A 19,798-nucleotide genomic window follows, 5' to 3' on the forward strand; every position below is an offset into this window, starting at 1 on the left:
TTATGAATCTTACATTGCTGCATTCCACTTGCTGAATTATCAGTCATGCTCCTGGGCAGTGACATTTGCTTTTCTTGCACTAGAATAGCATTCATGATGACCCAGCTTCTCTGTAAATTAGCCCCTGGAAAAATCTTGGCTCAAAAACAGTTATTTCCCTATTCACACTTAAAACAACAAAGTCAGTAATACACCAGGAAGATTCAAACCATGAATCAGGAATACATACTAAATCTAAAAGTCTAATAATATACATTCTTGATCAGCCTATGTTGTATAAAGAATTATATTAGCAGAAAAGAGTCCAAATCAACTAAAAGGATTTGCATTAAGAATTCTCTTCTGGAAATAATGGCCAAGTGAATTCACTTTTCTATTCCATCTGATCTAATTTCTATGTACCTACGAACATAAACATGCCAAAAAGGAAAGTGACCAGAAAATGAAGCTGGTGTGAGAAGAAATTGCTGATTATGAAGGTCGTAAGATTATCAGTGATTCACGGACTGGGAGTCCACAGCCGGCACCTTTAAGGGCTCTCCGTTGGCAGCTGTTATTGGTGCTGCAGTAATTGCTGGATGTCAGGGAACACCGAGTGACCAGCAATGACTGGAATGAAGGAAGTGGGGAGGTGCGGTGGGGGCGTGGAGTGCAACCTAGTGGAAGAACAAGCATATTTCTGCACAAATAACAACTCCAATACCAACTGTTTCAAGCAGAGTATCCGACTGGAACAAAATTTCCAAAAAAAAAAAAAAAGACTCATCAAAAGGAATTAGGGTAATCGTTGGAGATTACCAAAGGTTTATTTGGAATGACACAGCACTGAAAACATAATTGTTACAGATGATTTGTGGATACAGCATACACCATCTATTTTACTTTAGAACAATCTGTGAAGATGAGTTGCATAAATAGAAAGAGGTGGAAATATAGAGGAGCTGTTTTTATAGTGTTCTTTTGGGGGTGGATGAATATGCCCCATCTTTCTACCCAATCTCATAAAGGCAGAAGAGAAGACTGCTTAGCTGCCCATCCCAACTAGCCTACCTCCAGCCACAGCGGCTGGACAGCTAGATAAATCAGGCCCCGCCTTCTCTGAGGGACAGATAGTCGTGCTATCTGTCATCTCATCCTGAAAACTTCACAGTACAAACACAGATACTGTTGACTGTTTTGGCAATGGGATGGCTGGTTTTGCCATGAGGCAAAACTGCAATTGTAATGCCAGACAGAATAAGAGCAATGCATGTATCAATGACACTTGAGAGGCAAAGAGCTACAATGGAAAGGAAAGAAGCAACTATGTATATGTAGCCTTCTGCATACACATAGATCCAGGAGTCATGGGAACTAGCTTGCGTGACTGTGTGTCCATATATATATAGATGTGTTGGAAAAGAACATTGAGAACTTTTGCAGCAGTTTAGTTTTAAACATAGTAAACCTGAAAGGGAGCGAGAGCACGTGCTCACACCTGGGCAGGGGAATAAGATCATCTTGTACTACAGGATAATTCATCACATCTTCTGCAGGGCAGCCACTCAATACGATACACCTGATGCAGAGAAATTAAAGTCTGATCTGGAGAAAGCTACTTTAGAATTGGTGGGAGGGGATCAAGTACAAGAGTCTCCACAGCTTGGACAAAGCACAAACAAACCTGTTATTGACAACATGGGAATGAGTGAGGATTTTTTCCTTAATTTACTTTTTTTCCTCCTATATTTTTTTTGCACACATGCTCCATTGATACATCTTCCCAAGGTTTGTCTGGCATCAGTCTGTAAATCATTAAGAGCATAATAGCAAAAGTGAACTCTTCAGGTTTTCATGAAGGTTTAAAAACCCCGTAACTGAGCTCCTTCTTGCAGTACTTGTTGCCCTAATCTAAGCGTCGGGTGAAGTTCTCTGGAAAGAGGCCTTTGTAGGTGGCAAGGTCTCTGTACTGAAGCCAGTCTGATTCCTTCACTCCCACCAGCCAGCCTGCATCCTGAAAAACAATGACAGAACTTTCAGGGTCCAGCAAACTACTGGAAAATGCACACTGCCACAATTAATTAATAATGTGTTACATTAGTGTTGTGGTTCTGAACCAGGATGTCACATTACAGGTAAAGTGCTGTGCCGTGATCAATGGGAAGGCCTATCCCAAATAAGTTGTTAGTTAAAAAAAAAAAAGAAAAAGAAAAAGAAGGAATAAACATTTGCAATGACTTATTGACTGTATAAAGTATAGTTAATTGACAATTAATATTAACATTATGACTGTACAAAGCATAGTTAATTGATATTAACTGGATTATAATATGAGTTCTTAAAGAGGAGAAAAGGATTACAATTACAAACAGTGCAAAGACAGGAATACCATGTGAAAGCATTTCATGCACAAGAGCATGACCTGTTCTGGGGTCACAGTGTAAAAAAGGTTTGAGGTTGCTTGGGTTAGAATGGAATACTGATGAGGCCATGGAATATCTTATATTTCATCCCAAGCCACTTGCTTATAAGAAAGAACTCTGACCCCCAGCTCATATCCTATAACCCCAATAAACTACCTATGTAGGGCTCATCAAATACTAAAAGCTAGATGTGTGTTGCCTTATATTACTATTTTTGTTTTTATAATACCTAATTTTTCAAGTTTATATAAACTACAAAGCAGTTGGATGTCATGGCATTCTTGCTGGAAGCGCTCCTATATCCTTTATAAATTATTCCTCATAAACATTTGTCTGTCATATAGAAGTACCATCACAAAAATGAAACCGTTTGCCCCAGAAAGGGTAAAGAACCCATCCATATATGGTCATGCAGAATGGGAGATGATACTTAAAACTGAGAAACAGAGGCTGTGGTCTGCCCTTGGCTTCCTGAAGATAAGCAGAGTCTAGCTGGAAAAGCTGTGTTGAAAGGAACAGTGGGAAATGAGACCATAGGAAGTGCAAGGAGTGGGAAATGACTATCTTTATTATGTTAACCAGTGCAGAAAGGAAATTCCAGTTCAGATGAGGGATGGCCAGGTTTAGTCTGAACCAACCCCCAACACAGTTCAAGTACATCAGATAAAATGAGGCCTCAAAAATTAAATGAAGAAGCTGAATTCATTCCCTTTTGATATAATCTGAGACTATAAATTGATGCTGCCATATAGACAAGAAATATAAGTATTTAGACAGCCCAATTTTTGAAGGCAGGAAAAAAACCGCTGAGGAAAAAAACGACTCAATAAAATAACTGATAATATCCTAGCTGATGAGGAAAAGTGCCCTCTTTAAAATTATGATGTCATATATGTGAAGGACAAAGCTATGCTTAAAATAAAAGATGATAGCTAAATATTTTCTGAACCTCTAGAAAGCATATAAAAGGTCATTTTCCCCCAAAAAGTGTCTATATTTGACTTTATTTACAGTAGGTGAAAAATCTAATGGAGCCAAGTAGAGTTAAGCACTTAAAAATTGTTTCAATAAAGAAAACAAGTAAAGGACTACACAAACCCACAATCAAGATATATTCCAACACATATATTCTGAAAGACAACTTGTAAAGAATATTAGCCAACATCAATCTTTAGCTGAGGAAAATATAAAAAATTAAATATTAACTGCTTAAAATATGTGGTAGAAAAAGATTTCCTGTCTTGGTAATGGTAGAATGGCTTGTATTAGACAACTCCTTCTGGAGAGAATAATTAAAAACATTGGAATAACTATGTATCTCTAAATATCTATATATACATATATGCAACTATTTATATAAACAACTCTTGGTTATACAATATATAAAGTGTAAATTTATATATAATGGGATGGGTATAAATAATGGGTAAAACTATTTGAAGATGCTGGAAATGACCAAAAGGAGGCAGAAATTAGAAAGTATTTGACCCTTGAAAGTAGAGAACTGCAAGGGGTGAGATCTATGCTGATACAGCTTTTCCCCTGAGGATTATCCTCAGTCAGTGTGATGTGGGGCATTCACAGCATAGAGTGTAAGGCTCCCAGAGAAGCTGTACACTCAGGGGGGTTATCTTGAAAAGAAAGGAATCACTGGGGGATGGGTATCCTAACGTATGTGGATAAACTGCCTTGAAATCCTGGGCTGACCCCCAAGCTGTGCATGCATAAAGGGTACAGACCCACCCTAACAAAGTATAAAACCAACTCCCATCAATTCAAGGGAATTATCCAGTAATTTATATGTCTGCTAAAACAAAAATAAGCAATTTTCAGATATAGAAAACAGAGTCAGACTCTTTACCACGTATGGTCTACCTACTATGTCTAGTATCAATTAAAAATTATTAGACATGGAAAAACAGGAAAATATGACCAAAAGATTAAAAAGCAAACAATAGAAATATGCCCTGAGATGGCCCAGCTGTTGGAATTAGCAGCAAGAAATTTAAGGCAGCTATTATAAATTTGTTCAAGTATATAAATTGAGAGACAGTAATAATGAAAGACTATAAGTGGGAAATCTCAGCCAAGAAATGGAAACCCATATGAAATAACAATATGGAAATGAAGAATTGTAAGAATCTAATATCTGAGATGAAGAAGTCACTGGATAAATTTAACTACGAACTCAAAGTAGCAGAGGAAACACTCACAGCACTTGAAGGCAGATCAATAGAAATTATCCAACCTGACTACCAGAGAGAAATAGTGAAAGAAAAAGAACAGCATCTTAGCCATCAAGAAGTCCAACATAAGTATAATTAGAAACCCAGAAAAAAAGAACAAAGAGAATAATTCAGAAAAAAATTAAAGATAAAAAGCAAATGTAGTGAAAAACATTAGGTTACAAGTCTAAGGATCTCAGTGATTTTCAAGTATGAAGACCATAAAAAAAAAAAAAACCTACCCAAGCACAATATATTCAAACTGATGAAAATCAAAGATACAGCGAAATTTATTAAAAGTAGTCAGGGAAAGTCACTTTGCATACAGAGAAGCAATATTAAACAAATGACAGCTGATTTCTAATTATAAACAATAGAGACCAGAAAACAATGAAACATGTTTAAAGAGTTGAAAGCAAAAAAAATCAACTCAGATTTCTACCTTAGTGAAAGTATTGTTAAAAATTAAGAAGAATAAAGACATTTTCAGATATACAGAAGCCAAGAAGATTTGCTGCCAGCAGACTAGCACTTCAGAAATAGCTAAAGGAAGTTCTTTAAGCAGAAAGGAAATTAAGACCAGATAGAAACTCGGACTTAAGGAAAGAATGAAGACCTGGAAATGGTAAACATGGTGGTAAACATAAAACACTAACTTTTTTTCCTTTTATTTCTTTACAAAATAACTTCTGGTTAATGCAGACAAAAATCCCATTATAAATGGGATTTTTAATATCTTTGAGATGTGTGATGCTGACACCTTTTCTTTGTATTGGTAATTTATGCTTTGTGACTTTTCTTTCTTGAGTATTTCTAAGGTTTTAATAATTTTGTTAATCCTCTCAAAAACCTACTTTCAGCTTCATCAATTGTATCTGTTATAGTCCTTTATTGCATTCATTTGTGAATTTATTTTTATTATTTTCTTCCTTCTATGCATTTTTCTATTTAATTTCTATTTAATGATCATTATGAAATATTCTTTTAACTCACACTATGATTTCTTTGACCCATGGGTTATTTAGAAGTGTATTTTAAAATTTTTAAATCTTTGGGGGCTTTTAAAGATATATTATTGTTATTAATTTTTTGTTTTTTGAGACGGGGTCTTGCTCTGTTACCCAGGCTGGAGTGCAGTGGTGTGATCATGGCTCACTGCAGCCTTGAATTCCTGGGCTCAAGGGATCCTCCCATGTCAGCTTTTTGAGTAGCTAGGACTACAGGTGCACACTGCTGCACCCAGCTAATTAAAGAAAAATTTTTTTTGTAGAGATGAGGTCTTGCTATGTTGACCAGGCTGGTCTGGAACTCCTGGCCTCAAGTGATCCTCCTTCCTTGGCCTCCCAAAGTCCTGGGATTACAGGCATGAGCCACCCTGCCCAGCAGATTATTATTATATAAATTTCCAATCTATCTTATTGTGGTAGAGACTGCTTGACCTAGCACCTGATGTATCTTGGTAAGTGTGTTGTCAAAGAACAAAATGTTGAACATATTAAGTCTTAACCTCAAAGGCAGTGATGCTTGAATTTATTTTTTAAGGGGAGAGCTCATAAATCTCTTTGAGAATAGTATGGAAGTTAGAGTTTTTCTCTCCAGAAAAATATGTTTACAGATGCATTTACTTGCTCTGCATACCATTTCAAGGGTTCACATCTTTTATGAATGAGAACAAGATGGGAGTTCTCAGTACCTTACATCAGACCACTCTTTTAGGAAGTGATATTTTTAAAGAATCTCTTTAAGTTGAGGTATAACTTAAATACTGTGTAATGCAGAGATGATTAGGTATATATAGTTCAATGAGTTTTGACAAATACATGCAGACATCCCTCTCAAGATACAAAGCATTTCCATCACTCCAGAGGGTTCCCCAGGTTCTTTCCTCATCAATATCCACACACCCAGAGGCAACCACTTTTGAAGGGGTCTTTTAGTTCACATTCATAGTGTCTGCATTTCCTGAAGACAGGTGTTACAGAGATAACACTCCCAGAAAGTGGTTACGTGATAAGAAACAGTCAACTGTTTGTATTATATAAAAAAAGAATGCAACAGCATCCCAAAAGGGTGTCCTAGAAACCTGGTTAATCATCTATGCTGTCACAAGCCCTTAAGCCCTTTTCAGATGGCTTGTAGCATCTCAGAAAATAGAAACATCTTTAGGAAGTGATTGTGTCCAACAGACCCTCAGAAAAAAATCAATGTAGCCCAAAGCATCTTCCTATCTTTTCTTTTACCTGATCAGCTTCTGAATCTGAGGGGACCACCAGCACCACGTCACCCCTTTGTAAGGTAAGTTCATCAGAATTTGCTGCCTCAAAATCATGCAGTGTTTCCACCTGCAGAAGATAAGAATACATAAAAATCAATTTCCCAGCCAGATTACAAGCAGACACTCTTACAAGCACTCTCCAAGCTGGATGAAAAGAGGAAGATATTTGCCATATCCCAAGGAGAAAGAAGGCCTCTAAAGCCAGAAGGGAAGTCCTATTCTCTGATATGAGGCCATTCATATGTATATTTATTAATAGTAATGCAATGCCCTCTACAACAGGGAAAAGCACTATATTAATCAAATTTTAATTCATCTTATTTTTGTTAGAGATTTGCATTTTATTATCGCTGATGCTTTATTACTGTTTGTTGTTTAACTGGAACCAAAAATGTCTAAAGCTCCTCTAACCCCAGCTTCTGTCAAATAATAATAAGGAAAACCACCACTTGGAGGTTATACAGTAATTACTACTAAATAAAACTCTGTGATCAATTCTGTGTAAATATATTTCCTTCCTTCCCTATCCTACCTTATATACAATGGCAACCAGTTTCTTTTCCTTTCCCATTTTGAAAAAGATTTCCTTAAAATTTTATTATAGAAAAATATTTTAAAGCAGAAGAAATAACATAATGAACCCCTATGCGTCTGTCACCCAGTCTGAATCACTCTACCGTCACGGCTGATTTTATTTTTCCCACCTTTCCCTCAACTCCACCCCTGAGAGTAAACATTGGCTTTTAAAGTGTGTATTTTGCCATTGAGCATATTCATAGAATCACAAGCTGTCAGAGCTGGAAATGGATTATGTTATCCCTAAATTAATTTTTCTGATTGGAAAACTGATACCCAGAGAGAGGGTCTATATGGGGTGCCTTAGGTTATTCTACAGTTAGTGAGGAGGCCAGAATGGGCCCAGCAAGCTCCGGCCATGCTTGGCACAAGGCTTCTTGGACTGCTTGTGCTCCAGTTAAAACGGAACCTGGCAGGAAACAACCCCTTATCTACAGGTTTAGCTTTTTCTCCAAATTAATTTATTCATAAATCCATTATAGCCACCCCTGTCCCCACAAGAGGTAGCAAGGTAGCAGTTACTTTCTAATGGAGAGAGACAAAGACAGAGAGAGAGAGAGAGAGAATGATACAACATTTTACACTTTAGAAGAAAAAGAGCTGATTTTTAAATGTAAAATCAAATTTAAAAACTTAAAATTCCTTTTCAGATTCTATTAGGAAACATCTGAGACAGGAAACACTTAGGTTAAGCCAGTGTTTTTAGGTATTTACTAAGTTTTTTTGGTAAGAACCCTTTGGTTTATGAAGGCTCTAAGTAGCCTGTCTGAGCAAAACCTTCTTCCCATTAACTTAGCCACCTTTTTTTTCTGCCTTTTGGTGCAAGTTCATTCATACATGAATCCATTAATTTACAAAATATTTATGGGCTCCCTACTCTGTGTCATGCACCCTACAAGGTGCCAGAGTTGACTGAAGGATTGCTGCCCGACCCCCAGGGGATATAGCCGAGTCAGGAGCTCTTGGTGATTCCAAGGCCTGGTCTGAGCCAGGCTCCACAGATTCACAGGCACCTGGGGGAGTAGAGAGGAGGAAGGGCTGGAAAAGACTCTCCCATTCATTACCCAGGGGCATACTGTTTGCCCTGTGGTGAACTTCCCTTTAATTATTCTTTGTTAAAACATGAAAATCTATTACTGTCGTCCTGGCTTGTCCAAGTGATGTTGTGGTGAAGGGAAAGCAGTTCACAGAAATAATAATTGCAAAAAGTAAAAGTAAAAACTGGAAAACCAAAGGCTTGAGCAAAAGGGCCTCAAAGCAAAAAAAGGATAAATGAGACTTAAAAAATAAGAATACCTTGTAGAGAAAGCCAGGAGGCAATTCCTGAGAGGCCTCCCTTGCAGATGCTAGCTGGTCAGCAGCCCCCATGGCTGGTGCAGAAGGCGTGGGCTGAGGGTCCTGGATAGGCTTCTGCTCCGTAGCCAGCTCCGGCGTCTCGCTGGTGGGGCCCGGAGGAGCCGCGTCCTCGGTGGTCTCCTTGGGCTCTGCACCTATAGTTATTTCGTTTTCTCCTTCCCCTTCATGGTTGGAGGCAGGCTCTATGACCACCGAAGGAATGACCTTCTCCTGGGGGAAGAAAAACCGTGGCGATGCCCGGCAGGGCCTGGAAAACAGAACCTCCTTGTCCTGCACAACCTGCCTCAGCCCCCAGCCCAAAGCTGGGGCTGCCACTTCCATACTTCCCCACTAGCCAGACTCAGGTCTGGGCCTTCTGCTGTGCCACACAGCCTCCTTCTGTTCCTCCTGAGGCCTAAACCCTTAGTGGAATTAATTTCTGGATCCTTGAATAGCCAGGCAGTTTGGTAAGCATGAGGTTTCGGTGGGAATTGGGAGGAGGGATAGGGGATGGGAGACACGCCTTGAAGGGTGAGGGAGGCCATCCTGAGAGGGATTGCAGGAGGAGTCAATGCAGGCCGGCCTGGTTTTTTTTTTTTTTTTTTGAGACGGAGTCTTGCTCTGTCGCCCAGGCTGGAGTGCAATGGCGCGATCTCAGCTCACTGCAAGCTCTGCCTCCCGGGTTGACGCCATTCTCCTGCCTCAGCCTCCCGAGTAGCTGGGACTACAGGCACCTGCCACCACGCCCAGCTAATTTTTATATTTTTAGTAGAGACGGGGTTTCACCGTGTGAGCCAAGATGGTCTCGATCTCCTGACCTCGTGATCCGCCCACCTCGGCCTCCCAAAGTGCTGGGATTACAGGCGTGAGCCACCACGCCCAGCCCCGCAGGCCAGCCTGGTTCTTGTCCCACAGAACCCTAACTCTTGCGGCTGGCAGTTCACCTCCTGTGAGCCCCTTCCTCCCCTCCTCCAGTCCCAGGAGGCCCCTAGTGCCTGAACCATGCTTGCTGATGAAGATCCAGCCAGGGTTTGGAGATCATCCACCAGTCCTTCGCTTGTGATTATCATTCCAGCCCCCCAGTGCTGTGGCCGCTGGAGGGACCACACCTCCACAATCCACTCCAAGTACTCTAGTGTCTGAACCAAAGGATTAGGACCACCCTTTCATTTGTTTAACAAAGATGAGCATGGAGGGGAGTTTCATCAGCAGAACAGGAGTCTTTCTATATTCCCTCTGCTATCAGCAGACTAGAGCACTAACATTCGTCAACTTGGAGAGATAATACCATCTCTTTCCATGAGTACAACAACATACACAAAAACACTCTGGGCACTGTGATGAGAAAATCTAAGGGGAAAAAGGAATATTCTTTTAAGTTCCTTCTCCCGTAACACTGTTATCTGCCTCAGCCCCCGCCCCAAAAAGGGATAATGAAAGGGATAATTCAGTTTCAAGTTTTAAGTAACCCTGGAGAAATTTTTGAAAACTTATTGGGAGTAAAATCATCAGAAGAAAACAATGCATACCATTAAGCCCCCTCTTAACGTTGCCTTCTAGAATACAGAAGAACCAGACAATGGAGGCAGGCCCTGGGGTTGGAGGCCCTCGCAGTGGTAGAATATGTGGCTTTGTGGCCTCTCAATGCTGCTCTGAGGCAGTGCCGAGCAGGGCCCCCTCCCGCCTCATGCACGGACCTAATGGCCCTGGTCCCTTTGTTTCCCTTCTCAAAGTGCCACCCAGTGGTGGGCTCTTGGTAAAAGGGGCCTGATGGTGAATTTGGGGCACTCTAATGATAATAATAACCACCAAACAGTAATAAGAATAATAAGATCTAAATACTATTGAGTTCTCCCTGGGCTAAGTGCTCACTTCATCACATTCTCTTTCTCCCGGCTCCATTCTCATCCTTTTCACTGTCCTGCTTCATTCCTTTCTCCACGTCACCTCAGTTTCCCATTCCCATTTCCATGCTTAGGCCCAGTCAGCCACAGGCCCTGAGGGCCTGTATGCAACATTGCAATGCTGATACTGAGCAGCTGGGATTAGTCTTTCTGAGAATCTGATAATAATGTTGTTTGGTGGAGTCACAAAATTGCTACAAACGTATTATACATCCAAAGAGTTATCACCATGAACCAACCAACAGAGCACCCAGCCTATGCTACTTCCCAGGAGCTCCCCTGGCTGCGACATGGGACACTCACCTGAGGCACTGTTGCTTCCAGCTCCTCTGCTTCAGGTTGGGCACTCTCTGCACCCTCAGTGGTTTCAGTTCCAATTTTGGCCTCCTCTAAACTTACTCCTTCCCCGGCAGGGACAGTGGCCTTCTCCGCCTCTGCTTCCTCTCCTGGGGCCCCCTCAGCTGCTGACACCAAGGTTCCAACAGCTGCATCAGCATCAGCTCCAGGTATGATCTGCAGGGCAGAAACCAGCAGGCCACGTCTACATCTCCATGGGCCTCTGCCAGGAGTCAAACTCAAGCCTATTTCTAATCTCCCCTCTGTGGAGGCTATTCAGATTTGGAACATTCTTTGCACTCCCAGGATTTAGGTACAGCAGAATCTGCCATCTATTCATCAACACTCCGACTTCTCTTCTGCTGAGCTCCCGACAATTCTACACTCCTCAGCTTTCCCTGCTGTCAGGTGTAGCAAATGGGATTAGAATGGAAGTGACATACACCATTCCAAAGACATGGCTTTTAAGGTGTAGGTGGTCCTCTCCACAAGCTATTTCCATTTTTATTGGCTGGAAGCAACAAATGAGGCCTTAGGGGAGTGAAAGAAATATAATTGAATCTCGGGACCTTAAACTTACCATGCCAAAGGAAAGCTAAGCTTGGGAACGGAGTCACACGAAAACCACCTTCCTTTTGTTCCCAAACACAGAGCTGTAATTTCACACGCTTCCTTCATCTTATGTAACATGCAGAACTACAGAGCGTGAGATGAAGGCATGAGTGACTTTGTCCCCACTCCCTCTTTTCACATGTAAAATGTAGATTCACTGAGCGCTAATCAGAGCCTCACAAGAATGTGACACTTGCCTCATTGCCTACCCACCCTCTTTTTAAAAAAATTATTTCCTTCTTGCTTGCTATTTCCCCTTTAAATACTGAAGTTCTCAAAACTCTCTTCAGAAAAAGCACAGGTCACAGATCCTCCTTTGACTCGCGTCTCTTTTTCCTGGGTGCATCCTTAACCTTGGCTAAATAAGCCTCTCCATGACTGAGACGTGCCTTGGTCACTTTTTGATTTACATGGCACATCTGGGTCACAGGATGGAAGTGGCCTGGGTCAGAGAGAAAAGCCATATCAGAAAAGCATCCTCATCACACAAAGTCAAAATTTAGAAAGATTGCATTTTAGTATAAACTTTCAAATCTTTGTGAGGAAGGTTCCAGAAACCAAATCACTTTCACAGGAAAAAAAAATACATAAGGAAGCTTTCTCAATGAAAACCCTCGAGAATGAAGGGGGAATCATTTTTGTAATCAAATATGCATGGTAATGCTCCAAATAGCTGTAGAGCCTGTTATGGGCAAAATGCCAAAATCATAGTTTAGGTCCAGTAAGGAGAAGTGAAATAGAAAAAAGTCAGAATTTTGTTTCTAAGGTAGAAACACAGAAGAAGAGTTTTAAGTACTATTTAAAATTTGAGATAATGAAATAAAGGAAGTGCAATCAGAAATTTTAGTTTTGAACAAATGGGTTGGAGTCCAACTCTTTAAACAGGATTCTGACAACATCAGCTTGGCAGACTTGATTTGAGAGGTTCACGTGAGAAAGACTATGGAAGAAGAGTCTCAGGTTGATCTTATATAATATATCCAGGACACATATTTCAAAAATGGCTCTTACTATCTGATGGGATTAGGATTAACTATTTTTTCCTTGTTGAATACATTCTACCCAGTTCAACATCTTAAGTTAGGAAGGCCCTAATATTGCAAATATTAACTTTCAAACTCAGAAAACAGAAAAGGACAATGAAGAGTACCTCCGAGTGAGCATCAGAAATTGGAGATAAAGAACATGAACCACACACCTACACTTATAACAAAGCAGTTTTAAAAACGTTTCTGCTGGCTCAAAGGTACAGGTAATAGTTTAAATAAAAATGCCTGTTACAAAATATATACAGTACATTTTTCTATAAGATAATATTTTATTTGGGAATGAAAAAGAAATGTTAACAGCTATACTACTCATTATATGTCCAAGTATTTACTCATATTCTTAGAAACTTATTTCCCTCTCTTATGAGAATCTCCTATTATGAGGATGTGGCTCTCCAAATGTGCAATCCCTAGCCATGACATACTTCCTTCTTCCTGCCCTGTCATTAAAGTACATGTGACATGGTTTGGCTCTGTGTCCCCACCCAAATCTCATCTTGTAGGTCCCATAATTCCCATGTATTGTGGGAGGGACTTGGTGGGAGATGATTGAATCATGGGGGTGGGTCTTTCCCATGCTGTTCTCATGATAGTGAATGGATCTCACCAGATTTGATGGTTTTAAAAATGGGAGTTTCCCCGCACAAGCTCTGTTTTTGCCTGCTGCCATCCATGTAAGATGTGACTTGCTCCTCCTTGCCTTCCATCATGATTGTGAGGCCTCCCCAGCTATGTGGAACTGTAAGTCCAATAAAGCTCTTTCTTTTGCAAATTGCCCAGTCTCAGATATGTCTCTATCAGCAGCATGAAAACGGACTAATACAATATGGGTTCACAAAAGTAATGATTTCTCATGAATTGTAACAGACACTTATTTAAAGTGAATTATAAATGCTGATCATTATTGAAGTGGGGTAACAAGTACATGAGGGTTTATATTTTGGCAAATGGCTGAAAATTCCTATAATAAAAAGTTTATTTTGAAATCGAATAGACTTTCATCACTGTTTTAAATAAGCACCGACCTTTTTATGGATGCTATTGTTACTGTTGTCAAGAGAATAGTAATCAGAACATAAATTAGTAGGGCATCTTAATCCTGAGAAGAACAAGGAGCAATTGCTCATAGCTTTATTGTTGGAGACATTAACAGGATTTCTCTACGATACTAAGGACCTAATGAAGTTTCTTCTATGTTAAAAACTATACTGAAAGAAAATGTGCATGCAATAAACTTATGAGCTCAAATGTAGAAAATAAGTTGTGTCATGATTACAAGCTTATTCTCTCCATCTGTCTGGAAAATCACACCTATGAATATCCCACTAGTTTCAACAGCTTGGAAGCAGATGGACTCTATCTACATGCAGACGGTATGGACAAACAGAGCAGCAGACACCACCACTACACACACATGCAGCAGAGGCACTGCTACAGATGAAAAAGCAGACAGGATGTTATTCCATGGGCTACTCTCCCAAGTGATTATGCATAAATCCTTCTATACATATATGTTCCAACCACACATTATTACTAATTGGCTTTTAGTCTCAGTTGAATTGATACTACATCTCTGGGAGAGGATATCTTTCCATGACCTATAGATGGTGTTGCCACAGGTAATTTTTTAAACTTGTTCCATACGAACATAATGTTTATTATTAACCTGTAACTTGTCTCTAGATATCTATCAATTTGGTTGTATAAGATTTTACCATCACTAAATATACATGTTATCACCTTTCCTTTGCTAGATAATTTAAGCAGGCAACGAAACTGGACTCCTATCTTTTGCCATATACAAAAATTAAATAAAAATGGATTAAAGACTTAAATATAAGGCTTCAAACTATGAAACTACCAAAAGGAAACATTGGGAAAGCTCTCTAGGACACTGGACTGGGTAAAGATTTCTTGAGTAATATCCCAAAAGCACAGGCACACAAAGCAAAAATGGACAAATGGGATTACGTCAAGTTAAAAAGACTCTGCACTGCCAAGGGAACAATCAACAAAGACAACCTGCAGAATGGGAGAAAATATTTGTGAACTACCCATCTGACAAGGGATTAATAACCAGAATACATAAGGATCTCAAACAACTCTATGGGGAAAAAATCTAATAATTTCAATTAAAAAATGGGCAAAAGATCTGAATAAACATTTCACAAAAGAAGACATAAACAGCAGACAAGTATGTGAAAAGGTGCTCAACCTCACTGATCATCAGAGAAATGCAAATCGAAACTACAATGAGATCTCATCTCACCCCAGTTAAAACGGCTTTTATCCAAAAGACAGGCAATAACAAATGCTGGCGAGGAAGTAGAGAAAAAAGAAACCTCATATACTGTTGGTGGAAATGTAAATTAATGCAACTATTATGGTGAACAGTTTGGAGGTTCCTCAAAAAAAAAAAAAAAAAAAACTAAAACTAAAAGTAGAGATACCATATGATCCAGCAATCCCACTGCTAGGTATATATTCAAAAAAAAAAAAAAAAAAAAAAAAAGGGAAATCAATATATCAAGGAGGTATCTGCACTCACATGTTTATTGCAGCACTATTCACAATAGCCAAGATTTGGAAGCAACCTAAGTATCCATCAACAGATGAATGGATAAAGAAAATGGGATACATATATATGGAGTACTATTCAGCCATAGAAAACAATGAGATCTTGTCATTTGCAACAACATGGATGGAACTGGAGGTCATTATGTTAAGGGAAAAAAGCCAGGCACAGAAAGACAAACTTTGAATGTTCTTACTTATTTGTAGGTGCTAAAAAGTAAAACAATTGAATTCATGGAGATAGAGTAGAAGGATGCTTACCAGAGGCTGGGAAGGGTAGTGAGGAAGTAGGGGAGATGGTTAATGGGCACAAACAATAATTAGAAAGAATAAATAAGACCTAGTATTTCATAACACAAACAGGGTGACTACAGTCAACAATAACTTATTGTACATTTTAAAATAACTAAAAGAATATTACTGGATTATGATGCAAAAAAAGGATAAATGCTTAAGGAGGTGATAGATATATTTACCCTGATGTAATTACTACACGTCGTATATCTGTATCAAAATATCTCACGTACCTCATAAATATATCCACCTCCTATGTACCCACAAAAGTTAAAAATAAACATAAAATAATAAAAAACAGGTATTAGCTGCTGTGACACAAACCACCAGCAGGTGGCGGCCAAAGGCTCTGCCTGACTGCTCTGACGTTTCTGACGTTGTAGGAGCAAATACCTCAGCCTCAGCACCTCAGCAATTTACCTGATTTCTGTCACATAAAAAAGAACTGCAGCATGCAGAAAACTAATTTTAAGAATGATAAATAAATATCAGGAAAATACTGAAATTAACAACTCTGGCAAAGGTAAGGTGCTAAGGAATTGACACTTTAGACTTCAAAGAGAAGCCAAACAATTTTAATGATCTACTTGGAAAACAAACAACACTCCTACACCCTACTTTGAGTCCATTAGTAATGAATTCCCATTTTTCCAGCTGCTGTTTACTTAACACGTTGATTTTACAGAGCTTAAAAACTACATAAACAGGGAAGGATCATCTGCTATCTGCGTATCCTCATAGCTTTCTGTTTCTGACACTAGTCTGATAATCAGGGGGCCTCAGTCCTCCCTTTATGTCTGGAATCCGGTCCAGATGTTTTGCTCTTACCAAAATATTTCCAATACTGTATTTACTGACCGCAAGAATAGAACAACATAAAAATACAACGGAAAACAGGAACCCATTTGTTCAGATTAGGTGTTAGCTGTAGATAAAATCAAGAAAAGAGTAAAAAGGTTTTCATCAATGAAAGTTATACCTCTTATTATTATTGTTGTTGTCATGCATTTCAATTTGTTAGCTATTTGTAGAGCTATAAAAGAAAAAACATTTTCTATGCTCTGCTTGCTACAGTACATGTTATACCTGCTAGGAAAAACCACAATGATAAATGACTACCATTTGCTTTTTAAAAAATGTTACTCAGGAAGACCAGGGACTGAATCTGCTGAAAGTATTGCAAGCCTTTCATACCCAGTGCTATCAAATGTTTCTCTTCACTCTAAATGTTCAGAAAAACACAATCATCCTATCTTCTGCCCAACCTATACTATCTATTGGTCAAATATATTTATGGGGGAAACAGCTATTGCAAAGAGAGACTAAAAATGTTCTCCTTGACCTTGGGCACATATTTACTATATCCATGAGGTCTATGAGGTGCAGAAACTAGGAGTATTGCTAACCCGCCTATCCATCACACAGAAATCACAGCGACCAGCACAAAACCTTCTGGAGAGAGTAGGTGGTGGCTCTCTGCACCATACATACCTCATTGCTTTCTTTTTTTCTTTCTTTTTCTTTTTTGAAATGAAGTCTCACTCTTGTTGCCCAGGCTGGAGTGCAATGGTGTGATCTTGGCTCACTGCAACCTCCGCCCCCCAGGTTCAAGCGATTTTCCTGCCTCAGTCTCCCGAGTAGCTGGGATTACAGGCACCTGCCACCACACCTGGCTAATTTTTTTGTATTTTGAGTGGAGACAGGGTTTCACCATGTTGGCCAGGCTGGTCTTGAATTCCTGACCTCAGGCAATCCACCTGCCTTGGCCTCCCAAAGTGCTGGGATTACAGGCATGAGCCACCGTGCCCAGCCCCTCATTGCTTTCTAATCTTCTGCCTCAATCATCTCCTTAGTGGAAAGCCACATAATTATGGCATTCATGCCAGGGTCCTCTAAACACCAGTTTAAATTTGCTTTAGCGAAATTTTCTGGAAATGTAATGACATGAATGAAATGCAATAATAGCCTAGGTTAGAAATCATGTAAAATAGGGAAACACAACTGGGTGACAGAAACTAGCCAGTCCTGCTATGAGATGGTGCTGTGAAAGCAGGTCAACAAGGACCAAGACCCCCAAACATGTCAGAGTAGTGATAGGCTCAAGAGAACTTGTCGTCTCTGAGGTTTATGTCATGCATTCATACATTCATTCACTCATTTATTTATTTATTTGCTTGTTTTCTTTGTGATATTAGCTCTGACCAATGCCTGAAAGTAGTTTGTCAATCACGCAACTGCTCAGGATGAGACAATTGAAGATACTTTGATTATCCTTCTGCCCAGCATGAAATTCCATACTTATTTATAAAGTAGGTTATTGTAACTGATCATAGGCATTTTTCTAATAAAGCAATTAAAATTTTTTTTCTAACAAATTTTAAAATAATAAAAGAAATAATTTATGGTAACATTTTGATATATTTAGTTGTATTCATTTTCTAATCATACAAGGGTTTATCTTACAAAACATGAGTCATGTTTCTGAGAAAAGTTATAGTAATGGATATATAATACTTTATTGCTTATTCTATTTATCAAGTTATTTAACAGTTCTATTAGCATTAAACACTAGTTGGTTTCATTTTTAAATGTTACTCTAACACTGTGAGAAAGATCTTTGGTTTGTAACCCAACAATTATTAGGTTACACATTTCAATAATTTAAATACTAAACACTGATCTATTTCTTTATGATGTCTCCATTAAACATGTTTTCGGGGTTTCTGCTCAACATTATAAGAAATTTTTAAAAAATTTCAAAAACATAGAATCATACAATGAACTTCCAAGTGCCCACGACCTAGGATCTTCAATAGACACGTCACCACATTTGCTTTATCATGTCTTCGCACCTATCTGCCTTGATTTGAGTCATCTTCCAGTCAATTGCAATATATCTTCATAAAATGCTTTTTAGGAATTCTATGGAAAGTCTCTAGCACCTTATGTAATTGGTAATGTCTTTCTGCTGCTTTCCTACATGATCAACTATTGACTTGGGGTAGAATTACTGTATTGTGTTTTTTTGTGCTCAAAATTTGTATGTTGTTCTAATAGCTTCTGACCTTTAGTATTGATATGTATAAGTCAGAGAACAACCTAATAGTTGTTCATTTGTAGTGCTTTCTTATTTCCAACCTAGATGCTTGCAGAACTTTTTTTTTAAACTTTAAACTCAAATATATAAAAGAATACATTTCAATGCAGTCTCTCCCCATTAAGTTTGCTTTTTTTGGTGATTTCTTATGATCCACATGCAGGAATTCCGTCAACTAGGAAAACTTCAGTTTGAGCATTTTTTTTCTATTATACTGGCCACTTCTGCTTCTGTAACATTCTTATAGTCTCTTCTTCAGGATGAACTTCTACCCATGAGCTGTATCTTCACTCCTTGGCCCCTAAATCTATCGCCTTTGCTTGTGCTTCTCTTTATGTGTTGGGAGAACTCCTCCAGCTTTTCCTCATATCACTAAATCGATTCTCTATAGTGTTGCTTCTCGTCTTTACCACATCTCATGCAAATTTTAATTCTAATATTACATTTCCTCCCCTTAAAATCTTTTCTCATGTTATTGAGTTCCCTTTTCATCTGCCTTTCAAAGTGACTTTCTTTTCTTCTCAATATGGTTGCCTTATCATCTCACCCTTCATCTTTTGTTTCACCTATCGAGGTCATCTTGAGTTTTACTGAAAACAAAAAGGCAATTTTCAAATTTTGTCTTTGTATGTCAGGTAATTTTTGTTATTGTTGCATGTTCTCTAAAGAAACTTTTAACTCTGGTATGCAATAATTATTTTTTCTTTTGTATTGCTCTATAGGTGCTTGCTAATCTAAAAATGTATTTATTTGCTTAGTTTTCTCAAATCAGGAGAAATCTCTATAGGCTTGATGTTTACAGTAGACGTGGAAACATTTTCTTTGTTCCATTTTACTCACTATCTGGGGACTCTTAGATATCCTTTTCAGAACAGGAGCTGGAGAGGGATTTATCAAGTCTTGACATAGAATCACCGGCTCTGAATCCCCTAAATATATGTGTCAAAGGATATACCTCTGTGAGAGTAGCAGCAGGCCCCAAATGGCCTGGATGCTTCAGAAAGGAATCCCATACTCATGGCGGGGTAGATGCGAGTTGCCTCTGATCGAGGGTGGAGATGGATGACACTCTCAGATATTTTCCCTTGCCTGGCTCAGGTATTATGCGTCAAGGATCCA

The 19,798-nt window shown here is 39.0% G+C and overlaps 1 protein-coding gene across 2 annotated transcripts in view; it reads right to left on the reverse strand.

Moving 5' to 3' along the window:
• Positions 1-771: 771 nt before the first annotated feature.
• LOC100995139 (amphiphysin) overlaps positions 772-19,798 on the reverse strand; it is a 246,390-nt gene continuing 227,363 nt past the window's right edge. For both annotated transcript variants that reach the window (XM_003812226.4, XM_003812227.4), the window contains 4 exons: positions 11,021-11,230; positions 8,775-9,044; positions 6,868-6,969; positions 772-1,993 (listed from right to left, as the gene is read on the reverse strand). In XM_003812226.4, the coding sequence (XP_003812274.2) occupies positions 1,886-1,993; positions 6,868-6,969; positions 8,775-9,044; positions 11,021-11,230 (690 nt within the window). In that variant the 3' untranslated portion in view covers positions 772-1,885. The remainder of the gene's footprint in view (positions 1,994-6,867; positions 6,970-8,774; positions 9,045-11,020; positions 11,231-19,798) is intronic.

The sequence above is a fragment of the Pan paniscus genome, chromosome 6, assembly GCF_029289425.2.
Source record: "Pan paniscus chromosome 6, NHGRI_mPanPan1-v2.0_pri, whole genome shotgun sequence".
Taxonomy (NCBI): Eukaryota; Metazoa; Chordata; class Mammalia; order Primates; family Hominidae; genus Pan; species Pan paniscus.